This window comes from Arachis ipaensis, chromosome B10, assembly GCF_059453495.1.
Source record: "Arachis ipaensis isolate K30076 ecotype BB chromosome B10, ASM5945349v1, whole genome shotgun sequence".
Taxonomy (NCBI): domain Eukaryota; kingdom Viridiplantae; phylum Streptophyta; class Magnoliopsida; order Fabales; family Fabaceae; genus Arachis; species Arachis ipaensis.
Window position 1 is genome coordinate 755,911 of NC_142435.1, and position 19,246 is coordinate 775,156.

General features: G+C 30.2%; 2 protein-coding genes across 5 annotated transcripts in view; one reads left to right on the forward strand and one right to left on the reverse strand.

The window, feature by feature from the left end:
• The window catches only part of LOC107622357 (uncharacterized), a 36,252-nt gene that overhangs the window by 9,786 nt on the left and 7,220 nt on the right, over positions 1–19,246 (forward strand). For 2 of the 4 annotated variants that reach the window (XM_016324227.3, XM_088502682.1), the window contains 6 exons: positions 3,863–3,959; positions 4,142–4,331; positions 4,421–4,528; positions 4,760–4,887; positions 5,399–5,458; positions 5,551–5,857. In XM_016324227.3, coding sequence (XP_016179713.1) covers positions 3,863–3,959; positions 4,142–4,331; positions 4,421–4,528; positions 4,760–4,887; positions 5,399–5,458; positions 5,551–5,655 — 688 coding nt within the window. In that variant the 3' untranslated portion in view covers positions 5,656–5,857. Of the gene's footprint in view, positions 1–3,862; positions 3,960–4,141; positions 4,332–4,420; positions 4,529–4,759; positions 4,888–5,398; positions 5,459–5,550; positions 5,858–19,246 lie in introns of those variants that run through there. The other 2 variants (XR_015902680.1, XM_088502679.1) reach the window with 2 other exon arrangements.
• Positions 5,970–12,254, reverse strand: LOC107619875 (uncharacterized). The gene is made up of 15 exons (XM_088502688.1): positions 11,891–12,254; positions 10,658–11,488; positions 10,142–10,390; positions 9,790–9,925; positions 9,580–9,681; positions 9,420–9,502; positions 9,200–9,297; positions 8,281–8,412; positions 8,041–8,147; positions 6,987–7,344; positions 6,840–6,893; positions 6,663–6,752; positions 6,499–6,585; positions 6,317–6,379; positions 5,970–6,228 (listed from the first exon to the last, which is right to left on the reverse strand). The coding sequence occupies exons 3-15, from the start codon at positions 10,209–10,211 to the stop codon at positions 6,160–6,162; spliced, it is 1,449 nt and encodes a 482-aa protein (XP_088358814.1). The 5' UTR covers positions 10,212–10,390; positions 10,658–11,488; positions 11,891–12,254; the 3' UTR covers positions 5,970–6,159.

Here is a 19,246-nt window from a genome sequence, read left to right on the forward strand (position 1 = left end):
AATAAATTCATATATAATAATAATACACAATATATAATTCAACATTATACTAATTTATAATTTTGTGTTTACAACTGCTAATTTTAATAATATCATTAGCATTTTAAATTTTAAAAATAAAAATAACCAACTCAACTAAAAATTATTTTATAAGATATAAAAATTAAATTTATTTTTTAATGTAAGTAAATTTAATTAATTATAATTTAATATAATAATATAAATAATATTCAATATTAATTATAATATAAATAATTAATATAAATTATTAATTAAATAAAAACTTAATTATTTAATCTAATTAATTATTTAATTATTTCAGATTTTATATTATTATTTTTTTATAATAACTTGCCAAATGGCAAGTTATTATTGGTTAATTTGAGTCCCTGCTTAGAGGAACTCCCTTACCTTGATCCTTGTGCGGGAACTCACTCCTTCTCTCCTCCAATGGTTAGAGTTCCTATATGTCAGAAAAAAGTCAAAGAGGAACTCACCAGAGCATCTCCAATGGTGAGTTCCTCTTTGACTTTTTTCTGACATATAGGAACTCTAACCATTGGAGGAGAGAAGGAGTGAGTTCCCGCACAAGGATCAAGGTAAGGGAGTCCCTCTAAGTAGGGACTCAAATTAACCAATAACAACTTGCCATTTGGCAAGTTATTATAAAAAAATAATAATATAAAATATGAAATAATTAAATAATTAAATAATAATTAAATTAATAATAATTATAATAAAAATTATATTAAATAATTATTTTTTTATTTAATTAATAATTTATATTAATTATTTAAATAATAATTAATTAAATAATTAATTAGATTAAATAATTAAGTTTTTATTTAATTAATTATTTATATTATAATTAATATTGAATATTATTTATATTATTATATTAAATTATAATTAATTAAATTTACTTACATTAAAAAATAAATTTAATTTTTATACCTTATAAAATAATTTTTAGTTGAGTTGGTTATTTTTATTTTTAAAATTTAAAATGCTAATGATATTATTAAAATTAGCAGTTGTAAACACAAAACTATAAATTAGTATAATCTCGAATTATATATTGTGTATTATTATTATATATGAATTTATTTAATATTAATATCTTTTAATAATGAATTATTTTTAAATTTATAAATTTAAATAATATTATTGAAAAAAATTAATTATATTAATTTTAAGTATTTTAATTAATTAATTAAGTGGGACCACAACAGGGACTAAAGTTAGTTCCTCCTAATGGAGAAGAGAGAGATGCTTTGAGACCATCTCCAGTAGGGAATTCATCCCAGTTCCTGTTTATGGCCCACCTGTCATAAAAAGTAACTCCACATCAGCTTTTGCATCATAAACAATAAATAGGAACTCAAAGCATCTCTCTCTTCTCCATTAGGAGGAACTAACTTTAGTCCCTATTGTGGTCCCACTTAATTAATTAATTAAAATACTTAAAATTAATATAATTAATTTTTTTCAATAATATTATTTAAATTTATAAATTTAAAAATAATTCATTATTAAAAGATATTAATATTAAATAAATTCATATATAATAATAATACACAATATATAATTCGAGATTATACTAATTTATAGTTTTGTGTTTACAACTGCTAATTTTAATAATATCATTAGCATTTTAAATTTTAAAAATAAAAATAACTAACTCAACTAAAAATTATTTTATAAGGTATAAAAATTAAATTTATTTTTTAATGTAAGTAAATTTAATTAATTATAATTTAATATAATAATATAAATAATATTCAATATTAATTATAATATAAATAATTAATTAAATAAAAACTTAATTATTTAATCTAATTAATTATTTAATTAATTATTATTTAAATAATTAATATAAATTATTAATTAAATAAAAATATAATTTTTATTATAATTATTATTAATTTAATTATTATTTAATTATTTAATTATTTCAGATTTTATATTATTATTTTTTTATAATAACTTGCCAAATGGCAAGTTGTTATTGGTTAATTTGAGTCCCTGCTTAGAGGGACTCCCTTACCTTGATCCTTGTGCGGGAACTCACTCCTTCTCTCCTCCAATGGTTAGAGTTCCTATATGTCAGAAAAAAGTCAAAGAGGAACTCACCATTGGAGGTGCTCTGAGTTCCTATTTATTGTTATTGATGCAAAAGCTGATGTGGAGTTACTTTTTATGACAGGTGGGCCATAAACAGGAACTGGGATGAGTTCCCTACTGGAGATGGTCTTAGAGAATATATAAGACCATCTCCAGTAAGGAACTCATCACAGTTCCTATTTATGGCCCACCTGTCATAAAAAGTAACTCCACATCAGCTTTTGCGTTATAAACAATAAATAGGAACTCAAAGCATCTCTCTCTTCTCCATTAGGAGGAACTAACTTTAGTCCCTCTTGTGGTCCCACTTAATTAATTAATTAAAATACTTAAAATTAATATAATTAATTTTTTTTAATAATATTATTTAAATTTATAAATTTAAAAATAATTCATTATTAAAAGATATTAATATTAAATAAATTCATATATAATAATAATACACAATATATAATTCGAGATTATACTAATTTATAGTTTTGTGTTTACAACTGCTAATTTTAATAATATCATTAGCATTTTAAATTTTAAAAATAAAAATAACCAACTCAACTAAAAATTATTTTATAAGATATAAAAATTAAATTTATTTTTTAATGTAAGTAAATTTAATTAATTTAATTAATTATTTAATTAATTATTATTTAAATAATTAATATAAATTATTAATTAAATAAAAATATAATTATTTAATATAATTTTTATTATAATTATTACTAATTTAATTATTATTTAATTATTTAATTATTTTAGATTTTATATTATTATTTTTTTATAATAATTTGCCAAATGACAAGTTATTATTGGTTAATTTGAGTCCCTGCTTAGAGGGACTCCCTTACCTTGATCCTTGTGCAGGAACTCACTCCTTTTCTCCTCCAATGGTTAGAGTTCCTATATGTTAGAAAAAAGTCAAAGAGGAACTCACCATTGGAGGTGCTCTAATATATCACTTTGGGAATTCCAACAATTTGTTTAATTGATACAAATTGTAACCCCGATCTGGCGGATATTTCGATTCCAGCTAATGATGATACTATAGCTTCAATTTGGTTAATTCTTAACAAATTAGTATTTGCAATTTATGAAGTTGTTCTAGTTATATACGAAATTCTTAATTAATAATAAAATAAATTATTCTATTGAGAACTTTATAGATTTATAGAATCGGTTACTATAACTAATTTACCAAATCGCACAAATAACAAAAAATTCAAAAATATTAAGTGATTAGTCGATATTCAAAATAAAAGATTTAACAAACAATTGAAAAAATAGATGGTTGAATCAAAATAATTTCTTTCAAGTTCTATTTATTTTGAGGGCAATATGAATATACTATTATGTTCCGACAGCAGATTAAAAAGATTATATGAGCTATCTTCCATGGAAGTAGGTCAACATCTCTATTTTGTTAGAGTATAATTAAAATCAATTAGTATTATTTAGCATATCTGAATATTTATTATTGGATATTACGTCTTTATTATTTTAATTCTCTTAGCACAAATAAATACCATTTTATATTGTATCATTCCACACAACTTGAATGCATACAAACTTTTTCTCTACTATTCTCTCTTACCTCTCTAACAAATATATTATATAAAACTAGGAGAATATTTAACTTAAAATACTAAAGAAGATAGTATATATGAATATTTAACTTAAAATACTAATTTGAAGCATCCATGCATCTAAGTAATTCATTCTCACAAATTGCTTGACTTCATTCTAGGCTTTTGGATTTTGTCAGCACCATCTACAGCAAAGAAAGGATGACATCACAAGAAGAGCTTGTCCCTAGCCAAGCCATTCATAAGGAAAAGAAAAAGGTACACACAAACTTTATTAAACTTTGCAAACTCTCTGTTGGCCCAAAAGATTTACAGCAATGGATTGTGACAAACTACCATATTGAGTTAGATTTCATATCATATTCTCCTCACTTGATCCATTCTTAGCTGATATTATCTTTGGAAGTAATGGTGCTTGCTTTGCTCTTTGGCTTCCCTAGGGAATATTCAGTTCAGTTATCAAAGATCTCACCGGTGGTAAAGAAAAGCATGCCCCGATTGCGGAAACAGAAGATTCTAAAGAGAGTATCCAGGAACTCTCAGTGATCTTTTCGAATCCGAATTTTCCTTCTGAGACAGATAATAATGATAACCTGACTGCTGATGAAGATGATCTTGATCTAAATATAGGTATAAATACTTACATTATCTAAGGCATGAGTCTGTATTCATAGAATTTCTATATAAAATCTGAGATGTTCTTAATTGTTCTTGTATAGATGACATTGACATAGATGATCATGAAGAAAAACACAGAGAACAAAACAAATTGGGATTGGGAGCTCTTAACAAGAAGAAATTGGCTGGAAAGTTTCATGCTCTAAAAGGTTAGTGGGAAAATGACTCAATTGAGTTTTACTTTTTGTGAGTCAATTATTCTCTCATGTTCTTCAGTTGATTTTGGGAGAAGTGGGAAGTTTTAGGAACTACCAAACATAAATCACTTTACATCAAAATCAATTCTAACTAGCTAAGAACTTTTGCTTCGTAAGATATAAATGAAGACGATTAAACGCCGAACACTAGCTAAATTAGTTGAATTGAGCATCCAAATGCAGGTAAGTTGAAAGAGATGAAGGGAAACATTCACAAAACATCAGCAAAGGAAGATCAACAAGAAGAGCAAGCCGGAACAGTTGATCAAATTAAGAAAAAATATGGATTCTCTTCTTATTCTTGTTCCAATGTAAGTAATATATATCTTCCTGAGTATGCATCCTCTATCACTATCTATCATGCATGGAATCTCCATCATATAACAACCCATCTACTTATGGGAGCTTCTCAGTCACCATAGTTAGTTAATCTCACTAAACTTATTAATCAAGTAATCGTGGATTCGTAGGTCTAGCGACTACCATTTGAAAAAACTAACACAAACTTTTTGATCGATAATTAGACTCGGAAAATATTCGAGAACCAGAACTTTGTCACCAGAATGAGGTGACATTGTCCTTACTCCTTGGCCTTGCAACGAAAAAGTTGATCCCACCACTTGTTATCGAAGCAGCACCATAAATTCTGACAAAGATTCTTGTTATATTTTGTCTAATCATCGAGTACTTCTTGGCTAGACCCACCATATAGTAGTGAGAAAACTATGCTTTAGCACATAATTTGTACTTGAAGTTTTTAATAATCTCCTAAGGTGCATTAGAAACAAAAAATGATTCAAAAAAAAAAATCTGATAATGCAGGAAACAAGTGCTGCTAAACTGTCAGAAAGCAAGCTGCGTGACAACTTGAACAAACTTCAGGTAAAATATTTTGGTTTAACACAAAAAAATGCAGAACACAAAAAGAGAAGTATGTTCTTTATTTCTCACATTTCACTCTTATGATTTGGCAGGGCATTAATGTTAAAACTACAGAAATGCAAGACACAGCAAAGTCATTTTCATCATTGGCAAATCAAGTGCTCCGAACAGCAGAACAAGATAGACGAAGTTCATAAAAGGCACTGAACAAGTGGATTCAGTTTACCCGGTTTTTGTTGGGAAAAAAACTTGTATTTAAGTTTGTTTTATAGTTTTGTATATTCTCTTTAAAATTGTGATCCTTCCCTCACACAGATTTCTATTAGTTTCGGTTGTTATTCAGTCTTCAAATATTCACAAATAAATATACATGTAAAATAGCCGAGTTGATGAGAACAAGACCAAAATGAGCATTAAGAAATTGATCTAACAATCTTCCGAATAAGGTAAATTATTGGATTGATTCTTGAAACTTCAAACAAGCTAAGTAAAACATGAAAGAACCAAATTAAAATTTTAAAATCTATTAAGGTTAAAGACTTAAATTACAGGGTCACTATTTAAGAGTATAATATAACTGTAACACTCTTAATTATGAGAAAAATCACTAATCTAACAATACTCAATAACTGAAAATCCAAAGGATTATTCCAAAGTTTATCATGTACAAAATTAAATATTAATTAATTAGAAAAAAGAAACTAAGAAAGTAGTCCAAACAGAGATACTGCACTCACAACCTCTTCGAAATATCCCTTGCCTTTTCTCTCCTGAGACAAAATAAGGTTTAAGTATAAATTAGTTAATCAACATATTTTCATATATGGAGAAGATCATGGTGGAAAAAGAAAAAATCACCTCTGCAAATGTGCGCCTTTTATTCATAAGTTTGGTCTTCGATTTATCAATAATTGACTTTGTCTGAAAGATAGAATCATGAAATAATAAAGTAACACAAAAAATATATATATATGTAAATAAAAAGATGAGTTTAATAGTTATTTTTATTAATATGACGGTAAAAAAAAGTTTGACTATACCTGTTCTCGCTCTTTCTTTATTTGACTTTTTGTTAATAGTTCAGGATCTTTCCCTCGAGTACCAGGGAGATATACCCTTGTTTCAATCTGTTAGAAATGAAGTAAATTATTAGTAAATTCAAAAATTAAATTTATCCAAGAAAAACAAAACTCATTTTGCTAACCTTTTCAAAGGTAGGTTCATATAGGGTTGGAGTTTCTTCCTCTTCATAATAAGGTTCAAATGCAAATAATTCTTGAATGACTTCGTTTTCCTAATATAACAACGATAAAAAAAATCAAATACTTGATAATAAATAAGAGTTATTTATTAATTATGTAGTGATTTTTTAAAAGCTAACCATCAAATAATTTGAAAATTCTTCTTCTCCCAGAAAATTCTTGATGAATTTGAGCTATTCATAAAAGAGAAAAAAGTGTTAGAAATAAATCAAAATCAAGAACAAACTAGGACCAAGTAAACAATGAATAAATATTGTTTAATATACCTGTGTAATTGAAGACCATGATGTTAGAATTAATTTTTGTTCATAAAATGTTTCATAATATTTTGGACGTTTATCTTCCTTAAAGTACATTAAGACGTCCCAGTCGGTTCTAGCAGCATTGTTGAACATTTGTTTCAGAGGAGGTCCAGTTTTAGCTTCCATTGAAGTACTCTCTAGTTGCTTCAAAATGATGTTTTTAATGTATTTTCTTAATCCATCATAAGACTCTGATAATAATTCTTCAGTTTTAACAAAAAATCTGTCAACTTTATCATACTCAAATATCAAAGCTAATGCTTCACCAGCAGCAACGCAAGTTGCATCTTCTTTGAGTAATGTCAAGAACCAAGAAATTACCCTGCATCAAAAATCATTAATTAAAGCAAAGTTAAATTATGACAATTAAGATTGTATTGAGGATTTAATTTTCATGTATCGAAGAAGTAGGGTGGTTTATAGGCGAGGTCTGGTTTAAGTAGATTTAAACCCACTCCTAGAAAAGTATCAGGTCTATCTTGGCCCGACTCAAAAACAATTCGAAATAGATCGAATTAACTAGATGAATTCGATGTAAAATTAGTATATACAAATAAAATTTTACTTTAAAAATTAAATTGAATAAATTTTATATTATATTTATACAAAATAAATTATTTTAAAATAAAAATAATACCATATAATATAAAAAATATTAATTCAAATATAAAAGTATAATATGACATTATTAGTTTCACTTTAAAATATATATTTTTATAATAAAAAATAACTTCGGGACAGATCAAATTCAAAAATAACTTCAGATAAAAATGACAAACCCAAACCTGTCAAAATATATTTTGGATCTGGGTTGAGTTTCGTGCTAAGTCATTAGCATCCTTACAAAAAAGTTTATAATTTTACATAGAAATTCGATCATATATTATCACATTATAAAAAATGATTAACTTTTAAACTTATCCAATTATGTATTATCATATCTAAAAAAATTAATTTTTATATTTTCAATGCATCAAAATTAAAACTCTTATACAAAATAGAAAATTAATGGACTTACCCTTGCCAAGCGAAGATGATTTCCAACCTATATACTCTTGTAAGTAAAAACATCCAAGTATAAATTAATGTTGATAGAGTAGTAGCAGAGACTTGGTTTTTAAGTGCCTAAAAAAAAAAAAAGAAAGAAGAGAAAAGAAAAGCTTCCTAAGTAATAATAAATATATACAAAACAGATCATACTTCAATTAATAAAAATTTAACTAAAGATTTTTGAGTAAATAAAAATACGTGCACCAACCTTGGATTTAGGACAAATATATTCCCAAATCACTTGCATGGCTGCTTGAATTTCCACTGTATTGCTTGCACAGAAAAATGTGACTATGCCCAAACACTCTATAAGCGCAATAAAGCCACATGGTTCCAAAAGCTGCATAGAGATTAGGATTTTATTAAATTTCAAACATCTTTTCATATATTATATTTATTGGTTTATTTATTTATAATTTTTTTTAAATAAAATAAAAAAATATTATTTTTTCAACACAATATTTGAACTTTAATGTTTCAAATACTATTTTTTTTTAGAGCAAGTTCGCCACACCCCGTCGAACTCTATAAAAAATTATATTGTTCGTGTTATTTCCGGCCAATTTCACTTAAATTTTGTAAAATCCACATTTTTAATCCATATCATCGTCTCCAAAATAGTATATAGATCTTCAAACAGTATATAGGAGTACACAAAAATACAAAGACAACATAGATGGCTTCTTCAAGGATTTTTTTTTTAATTATAAATTTAAAAAAACAAGTCATATTTAACGATGACATCCATTATCGTCTTAAAAGATACACAGGTACACTAAAATAAGCCATATTTAACAATGATTTTTTTAATTATAAATTTATAAAATAAGTATTTCTCAAAAATAAAATACGACTTATTCTTGTATACTTTTGTGTACTCTCGTGTACTCTAGAGACGATGATAATTGTTACCATTGTTAACTTTTCAAACTCAATATGATATATTTGAAGTGAAGTTTGCCAGAGGTAACTTGCCCAAATACAAAAAAAAAAATCGTATTTGAAGAATTAAAGTTCAAAAATCGTATTTGAAAAAATAATAATTTTTTATTTTATTTTAGTGAAAAACTATTTATTTATTAATATTAACAACTTAAAAAACATTATGAAATTATATGTTAAAATACCTTGTTGGGAACTCGAAGCAGTTCAGTAACTAGAGAAGTTGTGTATCTGTATATTTCATCTGCATTCTCAGTCTCAACAACATATATTGCCAATAACCCTGAACTCATTTTTCATATAAATTAAAACATCAAATTAGGTCATAGTTATTGAGTAAGAAAAATAAAAGTCAATAAGCCTATTAAATATTATTATGATTGAGAAAAAGAGTTTAAGACGAACCAAGAGCTTGAGAAGCCAATTGTTTCTCTTTAGTCAAACCTTTTTTAAGGCAATTTAACATTTGGTCCAAGTAAGTGAGGAAGCTGTAAAAAAAGGCACTCATTAATAATTCAAATCTATTTAGGAAAATTGAACAAGAATTAATATTATATAGCCTTACTAGTTTTCCAAAATACTGTCTAGAACTTCTTCATTTTCTTCTTGATCTCCGTCGTGAAAGATTTTAATAAAAGCCGATAATCCTTCCTCTCTAACACAAGCCCTTCAATAATAAAAGGAAACAAAAATGTACAATAATAAATATAAAAAATAAACGTATCATATAAAATATTTTTTTTAAATAAAAAAGAAAAAGAAGAAAAAGCCATACTTTTTATTTTCTAATTTTTCCATGCGACAAGAGATGCGACGTGAGACAATTGTGGTTGGACCACGAGATATAAGAAGCTTAGGCCATGGTACCACACGAGTTTCTTCATCATCAATTTCATCGAATCTTTCTTTGCCTGTAAAATAACATTCCAATCAAGAATTAAACTAAAGTAATAACTCACACATTAACGCCAAAGAACTATAGTTTAAATAACATAGTCTTTCTATCTTCACCTAAAGATTTAGAGTTGGAAACTCTCTTAACTTTGAAAAACAACAAAAAAAACTCACAAATTAATAAAAGGATAAAATTCTGTAGAATTAGACCAAAACTGAGATGATATAATTACCTTTCTTTCCCTTTCCAATTTTTTTCGCAGCTTTCCTCGTCTGCACACTATCTCTCTTGATCCCCACCATCTCCACTTGAATGAAGACAGACAACACAAATTGATTGAAGTTGAAGATTTTTAATGCGACTTGTGTGTAACAACAATCGCTTTCTTCACACTCTGCACAATAAGACGTTGAAAACTTTCTTCTTCGAACGTCGCCGATTTAGCGCTGAGTAGGACGGCAATGGAAGTTTTCTTGCAACACTGAAGATGCGAGGTTGAAGAAGATTTTCAGAATTTCAAAACATGGCGGACAGCCGGGTATTATCTTAATATATATAGAGATAAAAAATTTAAAAATCACTACCTGAATCTTTTATTTATTTAAGATAAGATAAGATAAATAAATTAAAAATTCAAGCAGTGAGTTTTAGATTTTAAACAGAACAAAAAGATACGATATGATAAACACAGATTTTAGGTGAAATTAAAATTTTTCAAGTGATTTAATATTTTCACAATCTCCATTACCTCAAGTCAATGTCATTCTTGTCGTTCAATCTCAAAATCATCCCCTTTAAACCGAACATCCTCCTCTTCCCCATCTCCAAAACAGTTTTCTTCACCATTATCTTCTTCCTCCTCGTCACTCATTCCCATCTCCTCCATCTTGTAAGCAAGCATGCTCTCCTCAAACAGTCACAACAGTTGACATCCCTTGCCTTCTCGTGCAAACCCCTCCTAATATAATACTCGGCCAACGAAGTCCACAACCTGCCAAACTCATCAGTGAACTTCCTAATTATGGCATCCTAGTGAGCAATTCACACAGCTCCAACCACAATCTATGCCTAGTCTTCCCCTTAATCGAGAAAAACGTGCCATCATTCAAAACCACAAGCAAGAATTCACCAAAAACTTGAGAAGGATCATACTTCAAGTACCTACGATAAACCCGAAGAGAAGTCTCTATGGGCACACCCTTCTGACTCACGAAAAGAGACCATCGATCGAAAGTTCTCCTGGTTCTTGTTAGAAGCTTCTGGTGGGTTAGGGTTTGGAGGTACATGATCCAGATTCGAGGCATCTTGTGCATAGTGACGAGAGCACGCTCGAAAGTGTTGTTGAGACTTGAGAGTGTCGTATTGGGAGGTTTCGAACGAGATCGAGGCGCTCGCGGAGGTAAGCGTGCCAGAGCTTGTAGGAACCTGGAAGGGCTTTGAGGGTTCTTGAAGGGAGATTCGGAACGAGCAATTAGGTATCGCCACCATAGCTTGAGGCTGAAAGGGTACAGGTCCTGAGATATTGACGATGATGAAGGCATCACGGTGGAGGAGTTTTCGGAAACGGAAGCTTATCAATCTAAGAACAGCAGTAGTGTCAGTGATAAAAAATAAAAAATTGCATAGTTTTTATTAAAATGAGTTTTACCATATACAATTTTAAGACTTAAATGTAATCCATCAGTGTTTGTTTGGATGCCATTAAGATTAACAAAGTTTTCAAAACAATTTTAACAAGGTCAACACAAAAATTAACAAGCTCAGCACAATAACAAGAGTTAATCAACCAAGAACAAGTTTATTTTCAAGCAGTGAGCATAACTAATCAACCAAGAACAAGCAAGGATGAACAGTGAATCAGTATCAATTTATCATCAAGCAGTAAGCCAGTAACAAAAATAATCAACTAAGAACAAGCAGTGAGCAAAGCCAATCAACCAAGAACAAAGCACTGAACAATTCTAGTGCATCCTGGCGTTACCTTCGGCGAGGGCAGGGAGCAGAGATTTGAGGGAGATCGACGGACGACAGGAAGCTGGCAACGAACACTGGCGAGCCGGCGACGAACACGATGGACGGACGACGAGCGAAGAGATGCGGAGCAGGACCTGGAGACACTGGTGTTGGGCGAGCGAGGGGAGGACCTTCGAGAACAACGAACCAGGAGGATTGGGGAACGACCACAACGAACCAGGCGGCGACGGTGAGATGAACGGCGGCGCTATGGAGGCTAGTGGTTTCTGCGTGACAGTGTGAGAGTGAAAGGGGAGAGACTAGTTTTTGGGTTTGAATTCAGAAACCCTTTTGATGAAATAGCAAAACGGCGTCGTTTAAAGGAACAGGTCGGTTTTCACTTTCAGAACCATCATCAATAAGCACTGGGGAAGCTAAGACCGAAAACAACAAGGGTAAAATGGGTACACCATATTGTTTCATGATGAGATTAAATTAAAAGTTTTTATTTCAATTAATTTAAAACTGTTGTAAAATAAATATAAAATAAAGAAGTATAAGTAGAAGACTCTAGTACTACAATTACTATTTCAATATAATAAAATGATTAATATATTTATTAATATTATATATAAAGAATAATAGAAAAGAGTATTTAAAATATTTGTAAAATAAAGGAAGAGAGAGAATTGTAGTAGAAATATAGAGAGAGAAGTATTGTAACATAAGGAAGAGAGAGAATAGTTTATTACTTGTTATATCTTTCGTTAGAGGCAAAGCCTCTATTTATATACATACATAAGGTTACTTTGTCAAACCTTATTAAATGAAATCTCTCTTAAAAACTTGAACTTTATGGAAAATGGGCATCCACATCCTTTGTACTTATCATAACACTCCCCCTTGAATGACCATTTAGGATTATTGCCTCATTAAAACCTTACTAAAGGAAAACCCTGTGGGAAAAACCTTAGTGAAGGAAAAAGAGTACAATATCCTTTGTGATGGGGACTGCCTCATTAAAAACCTTGTCAAGAAAAACCCAATGAAAAAAAAACCTGACTAAGGAAAAAAGAGTACAGTCTCCCCCTCTTGCCGACATCATTTAATGTCTCGAAATTGGCGCATCCCAATCTCATGTACCAATCTTTCAAAGGAGGATTTTAGGAGTGACTTTGTAAATAAATCTGCCAGATTGTCACTTGAGCGAATCTGTTGGACATCAATTGTCCCTTGATTTTGAAGATCATGAGTGAAGAAGAATTTGGGAGAGATATACTTTGTTCTATCACCTTTGATGTATCCGCCTTTAAGCTGAGCAATGCATGCTGTATTATCTTCAAACAGGACAGTTGGAGCTATCTTATGATCAATCAATCCACATTACGACAGAATATATTGAATCAGGCTTCTTAGCCAAAAACACTCGCGACTAGCTTCATGAATTGCTAGTATTTCAGCATGATTAGAGGAGGTTGCTGCTATCGTCTGTTTCGTGGACCTCCATGATATAGCTGTACCACCATATGTGAATAGGTATCCTGTTTGATATCTCCCTTTATGTGGATCAGACAAATATCCAGCATCTGCATAGCCAACTAATTGTGACTTGGATCCATAGGGATAAAACAATCCCATATCAACCGTTCCATGAAGATATCGAAAGATCTGTTTGATTCCACTCCAATGTCTTCTGGTTGGAGAGGAACTATATCTTGCTAGTAAATTCACAGCAAATGATATATCGGGTCGCGTATTATTAGCAAGATACATTAGCGCTCCAATGGCACTAAGATATGGTACTTCAGGACCAAGGATATCTTCATTTTCTTCTTTAGGACGGAATTGATCCTTTTCCACATCTAAAGATCTTACAATCATTGGGGTACTTAATGGATGTGACTTATCCATATAAAATCTTTTCAAGATCTTCTCTGTGTATGTCGCTTGATGAATAAAGATCCCATTTTTTGTATGCTCGATCTGCAGGCCGAGACAAAATTTAGTCCTTCCAAGATCTTTCATCTCAAACTCTTCTTTCAGAGTTTTTATAATTGTTGAAATCTCTTCAGGAGTCCCAATGATATTTAAATCATCAACATACATAGCAATTATAATGAATCCAGACAGATGCGGATTTCTTTATGAAAACACATGGACAAATATCATCATTTTTGAATCCATTTTTGGCCAGATACTCAGTAAGACGATTATACCACATTCGTCCAGATTGCTTTAGACCATATAAAGATCTTTGTAATTTAACTGAGTATAACCTTGCGAATATTCATTGGATGGTTTAGATATCTTTTGTCCTTCAGGGACTTTCATATAGATATCCCGATCTAATGAGCCGTATAAATAGGCTGTTACCACATCCATTAAATGCATATGCAGTTTATGATATGCACATAAACTGACCAAATAACGCAATGTTATCGCATCCACTACAGGGAAATACGTTTCTTCATAATCTATACCGGGCCTTTGTAAAAAACCTTGTGCCACAAGTCGGGCTTTATAGCACACAACTTAATTTTTCTCATTTCGTTTTTTCACAAACACCCACCGGTATCCAACAGGTTTTACATCTTCTGGTGTACGGACTACAGGTCCGAAGACTTCACATTTTGCAAGTGAGTCTAATTCAGCCTTCATGGCCTCTTTCCATTTTGGCCAATCATTCCTTTGTCGACATTCTTCGACTGATCTTGGCTCAAGATCCTTACTTTCATGCATGATATTCAATGTCACATTATATGCAAATATTTCATTGACAATTGTCTTATTTCGGTCCCATTTCTCTCCTGTAAAGACATAATTTATCGAGATCTCATCATTTTCACAATTTTCAGGTACCTGAACGTCTTCTGGCGTTATATCAGAATTTTGGACAACTGCAGGTGTCTTTACTATGCCTTTTTCAACAGAAATATTTACCTCTTTTCTCTTTCGAGGATTTTTATCTTTGGAACCGACAGGCCTGCCACACTTCTGGCGTATATTTGCTTCAGTGGCTATTTGTCCTACTGAGACATCAATTCGAATTGGGGCATTTTTCGCCCTGCCACGCTTCTGGCGTGAATTTGCTTCAGTGGCTACTTGTCCTACTGGGACATCAATTCGAATTGGGGCATTTTCCGCTGGTATATAAGATTTGGTTACCCTCTTTGTATTGGAAAATGCATCAGGCAATTCATTTGCTATTTTTTGCAAATGTATAATCTTTTGAACTTCTAGTTCACATTGCCCTGATCGAGGATTTAAATGCATCAACGATGATGCATTCCAATTAAGTTCCTTTTCAGGAAGCTTATTCTCTCCCCCTAATGTTGGAAATTTTGATTCATCAAAATGACAATCCGCAAACCGGGCTTTAAATACATCTCCCGTTTGTATCTCAAGATACTTCACTATAGAGGGAGAATCATATCCAACATATATCCCCAATTTTCTTTGGGGTCCCATTTTGGTACGATTAGGTGGTGCAATGGGAACATATATCGCACACCCAAATATTCTTAAATGGGAGACATTTGGCTGCTGGCCAAAAGCTAATTGCATAAGAGAGAACCGATGGTAACTCGTTGGCCTCAAACGAATAAGTGCTGCGGCATGTAAAATAGCATGCCCCCAAACCGAAGTTGGGAGATTTGTTCTCGTAAGTAATGGTCTAGCAATCAATTGGAGGCGTTTAATAAGTGATTCTGCTAACCCATTTTGTGTGTGAACATAAACTACTGGATGTTCAACACTTATTTCATTAGCCATACAATAAGCATCAAATGCTTGGGAAGTAAATTCACCAGCATTATCAAGACGAATTGCTTTGATTGGATTTTCTGGAAATTGTGCTTTTAATCGAATAATTTGAGCCAGTAATCTCACAAACGCCAGGTTGCGATAAGATAATAAGCACACATGTGACCATCTTGAAGATGCGTCTATTAGGACCATAAAATATCTAAAAGATCCACATGGTGGATGAATAGGTCCACATATATCAACTTGAATCCTTTCTAGGAATTCAGGGGACTCAAATCCAACCTTTACTGTTGATGGCCTTAAAATTAACTTCCCTTGAGAACATGCAGCACAACAAAATTCACTAGATTTAAGAATCTTCTGGTTCTTTAGTGAATGTCCATGAGAGTTTTCAATAATTCTCCTCATCATGGTTGTTCCTGGATGACCCAATCTATCATGCCAAGTTATGAATTCATTTGGGCTAGTAAACTTCTGGTTTACAATGGCATGTGATTCAATTGCACTAATCTTGGTATAATACAATCCAGATGAAAGTGAGGGTAATTTTTCTAATATAACTTTCTTATTTGAATCATGAGTTGTAATACATAAATACTCATGATTTCCCTCATTCATTGTCTCAATATGATATCCATTTCGGCGAATATCTTTGAAACTCAACAAGTTCCTCAGAGACTTGGTAGATAATAGTGCATTATTTATTATAAATTTTGTTCCTCCAGGAAACAAAATTATAGCTCTTCCGGAGCCTTCTATCACATTGCCTGAGCCAATAATAGTATTAACATACTCTTCTTTTGGCACAAGATGGGTAAAATATATAGTACTTTTAAGAATAGTGTGCGAACTTGCACTATCCGCAAGGCAAATATCTTCAGAATATGTCCTTGCCATTTTTCTTCAAAAAATAATAATAATAATAAAATGAGCAAAAATATATGCACAGTAAAAATTATTCACATGAATGCTTAACAAACACATATTAAATTATTCCATCATTGATCAAATAGTCAATATCTCCTTCAGAATCCTTAAAGAAATTAGATACATCATAATGAGTGGTGGAATTTTCATTATTTGAAACAAAATTTGTTTCCTTTTCTTTGTCGTCCCTTTTCAAGGATGCTTGATAAAGATCAACTAGGTGCCTTGGGGTACGACAGGTACGTGACCAATGGCCCTTTCCACCACAACGGAAGCATTTATCCTCATTTGATATACTTTACCCATTATTTCTTTCTTTATCCCACTTCTGGTGAGATCCTTTCTTGTGAACATAATTCATTTTTCTTACATAATTTTTCTTGTCATCAAAATCTTGCCATTTACCTCTTCTAGGGTTATGATTTGCCGCATTTACTTCAGGAAATGGGGCGGCACCAGCTGGGCGCGCTTCATGATTTCTCAAAAGTAACTCATTGTTGCGTTCAGCAACAAGAAAGCAAGAAATTAACTCATAATATTTTTAAATTCTTTTTCTTGATACTGCTGCTGCAGGAGCACATTCGAGACATGGAAGGTCGAAAAAATTTTCTCTAACATATCGGGCTTGAGGAAGTATCACATGATTGTACCTTTCTTCAAGGTCTTTCCACAGATCTGCAGGATCTTTTAATGTGGGATATTCATTTTTCAATCATACGTCAAGATGACGACGAAGGAAAATTATGGCTTTGGCTATATCCTTTTGGGATGTATTATTTTCAGCCTTAATGGTATCTTCAAGATCCATTGAATCAAGATGAATTTCAGCATCTAATATCCATGATAAATAATTATTTCCAGATATATCAAGAGCATTGAATTCAAGATGAGAGAGTTTCGACATAATGAAAATTTGTTACCTGAGTCTTCCTAAAAATTTGATCAGAGTCTCGTACTGATAACGTGTTGTAAAATAAATATAAAATAAAGAAGTATAAGTAGAAGACTCTAGTACCACAATTACTATTTCAATATAATAAAATGATTAATATATTTATTAATATTATATATAAAGAGTAATAGAAAAGAATATTTAAAATACTTGTAAAATAAAGGAAGAGAGAGAATTGTAGTAGAAATATAGAGAGAGAGAAGTATTGTAACATAAGGAAGAGAGAGAATAGTTTATTGCTTGTTATATCTTTTGTTGGAGGCAAAGCCTCTATTTATATACATACATAAGGTTACTTTGTCAAACCTTATTAAATGAAATCTCTCTTGAAATCTTGAACTTTATGAAAAATGGGCATCCACATCCTTTGTACTTACCATAACAAAGACATCTTTTTTGCGGTTGATTAATTTAGGAATTTATTGTATATTGTATTATTGTATATGTATAGAAAGAGACTTAAAAAAATAACATTATCATTTTTTTAATAATTTATATTTTTTAATATTATTTAGTTGTAATAATATTATTAAAAATATATATTGTCATAATTCACGAAATATAAAATTATAAAATTAAATATCATTTTTAATTATCAAAATATTAATAATATTCTATTTGTATTTTAACTAACAACACTGTATCATAGTATTTAAATATAACCTAAAAATAAAAACAAAAACAAAAATAACTATCTAAAAATAAAAATATAAAATCAAATGAATAAATTTTAATTGAATATTTTTATTATTTATAGTTTAATTTATGTATAATTATATTTTTATAATTATTAAATTTTGGATTAATTTTTTTATTTTAAATTGTCCTATAAAATTTAAATTATTTTGATATGTTCCTAGACAAAATTTTAAACTTTTTAATCAATTAAATTTAATTCATATTATTATTCAATTAAATTATAAAATAACGATTAAACATATTTATCTATATTAAAAGGATATATTTCTTTGTATATTTTTTATTGAATAATAATATTATTGAATCATATATAAATTAACAAATCAAATAAATATATTATACAATATTTTTTATAAATTAACTTCTAAGTTTAATATTATAGTAAAAGACAAATAGGTCCCTAACCTTTTTAGACGGGATATTTTAATTCATCGAGATTGAAAAATACATTTAAATTTCTCACCTTATAGAACGCGTGACAATTATACTCTTCCGTAAAGTTGGGGTTCAAAATGGTAACAGAAAGTGCTGACCTAGAGGGGAGAATGATGAGGTGTCCGTTTTGGTTGATAATGTGGATAGTGAACAAATTATTAATGAACAAATCGATCTTTATGCATCAAAACGACGTCGTCTCAATCCTCCATCTTACTTCACCTCTTCGTAATCCCCATAATACCCATACCCAACTAACCAACTTTAGTTATTATAGAAAACCCTACCAAAAAACAAATAGCGTCTTTCTCCCTTAAAAAAGAATGTCTTCTTCCACTTGAAAGTGGTGTTGTGCTAAGTGTACATTGTGGTTGACGAAAGTTACGACAAATTTTGTCTGTCAAGAAGTTGCCATTTTCTACCGAGGCAAGGATAATATTCGAAGTTATGTGTATTGTTATTTAAATGTTTGTGATAATATAATGCATGGGGTTGGGTTTAGGGGTGATTGCATATTTTCTTTCGTGTAAAAGAAGAAGAAAAGATTATGTGAAGTTTATTGATTCAAATTTTCAAGTACTTGATCTAGGGATTTAATCCATGATT

What these genes read in the sequence shown, in the direction of transcription:
- LOC107619875 (XM_088502688.1), bottom strand. Translation starts at nt 10,211, where the DNA reads ATGGTGGGGATCAAGAGAGATAGTGTGCAGACGAGGAAAGCTGCGAAA. An exon ending in AATTGGAAAGGGAAAGAAAG is followed by an intron (nt 9,926 to 10,141) that starts GTAATTATATCA and finishes GTTATTTTACAG; the next exon opens with GCAAAGAAAGATTCGATGAA. An exon ending in GACAGTATTTTGGAAAACTA is followed by an intron (nt 9,503 to 9,579) that starts GTAAGGCTATAT and finishes CTTTTTTTACAG; the next exon opens with CTTCCTCACTTACTTGGACC.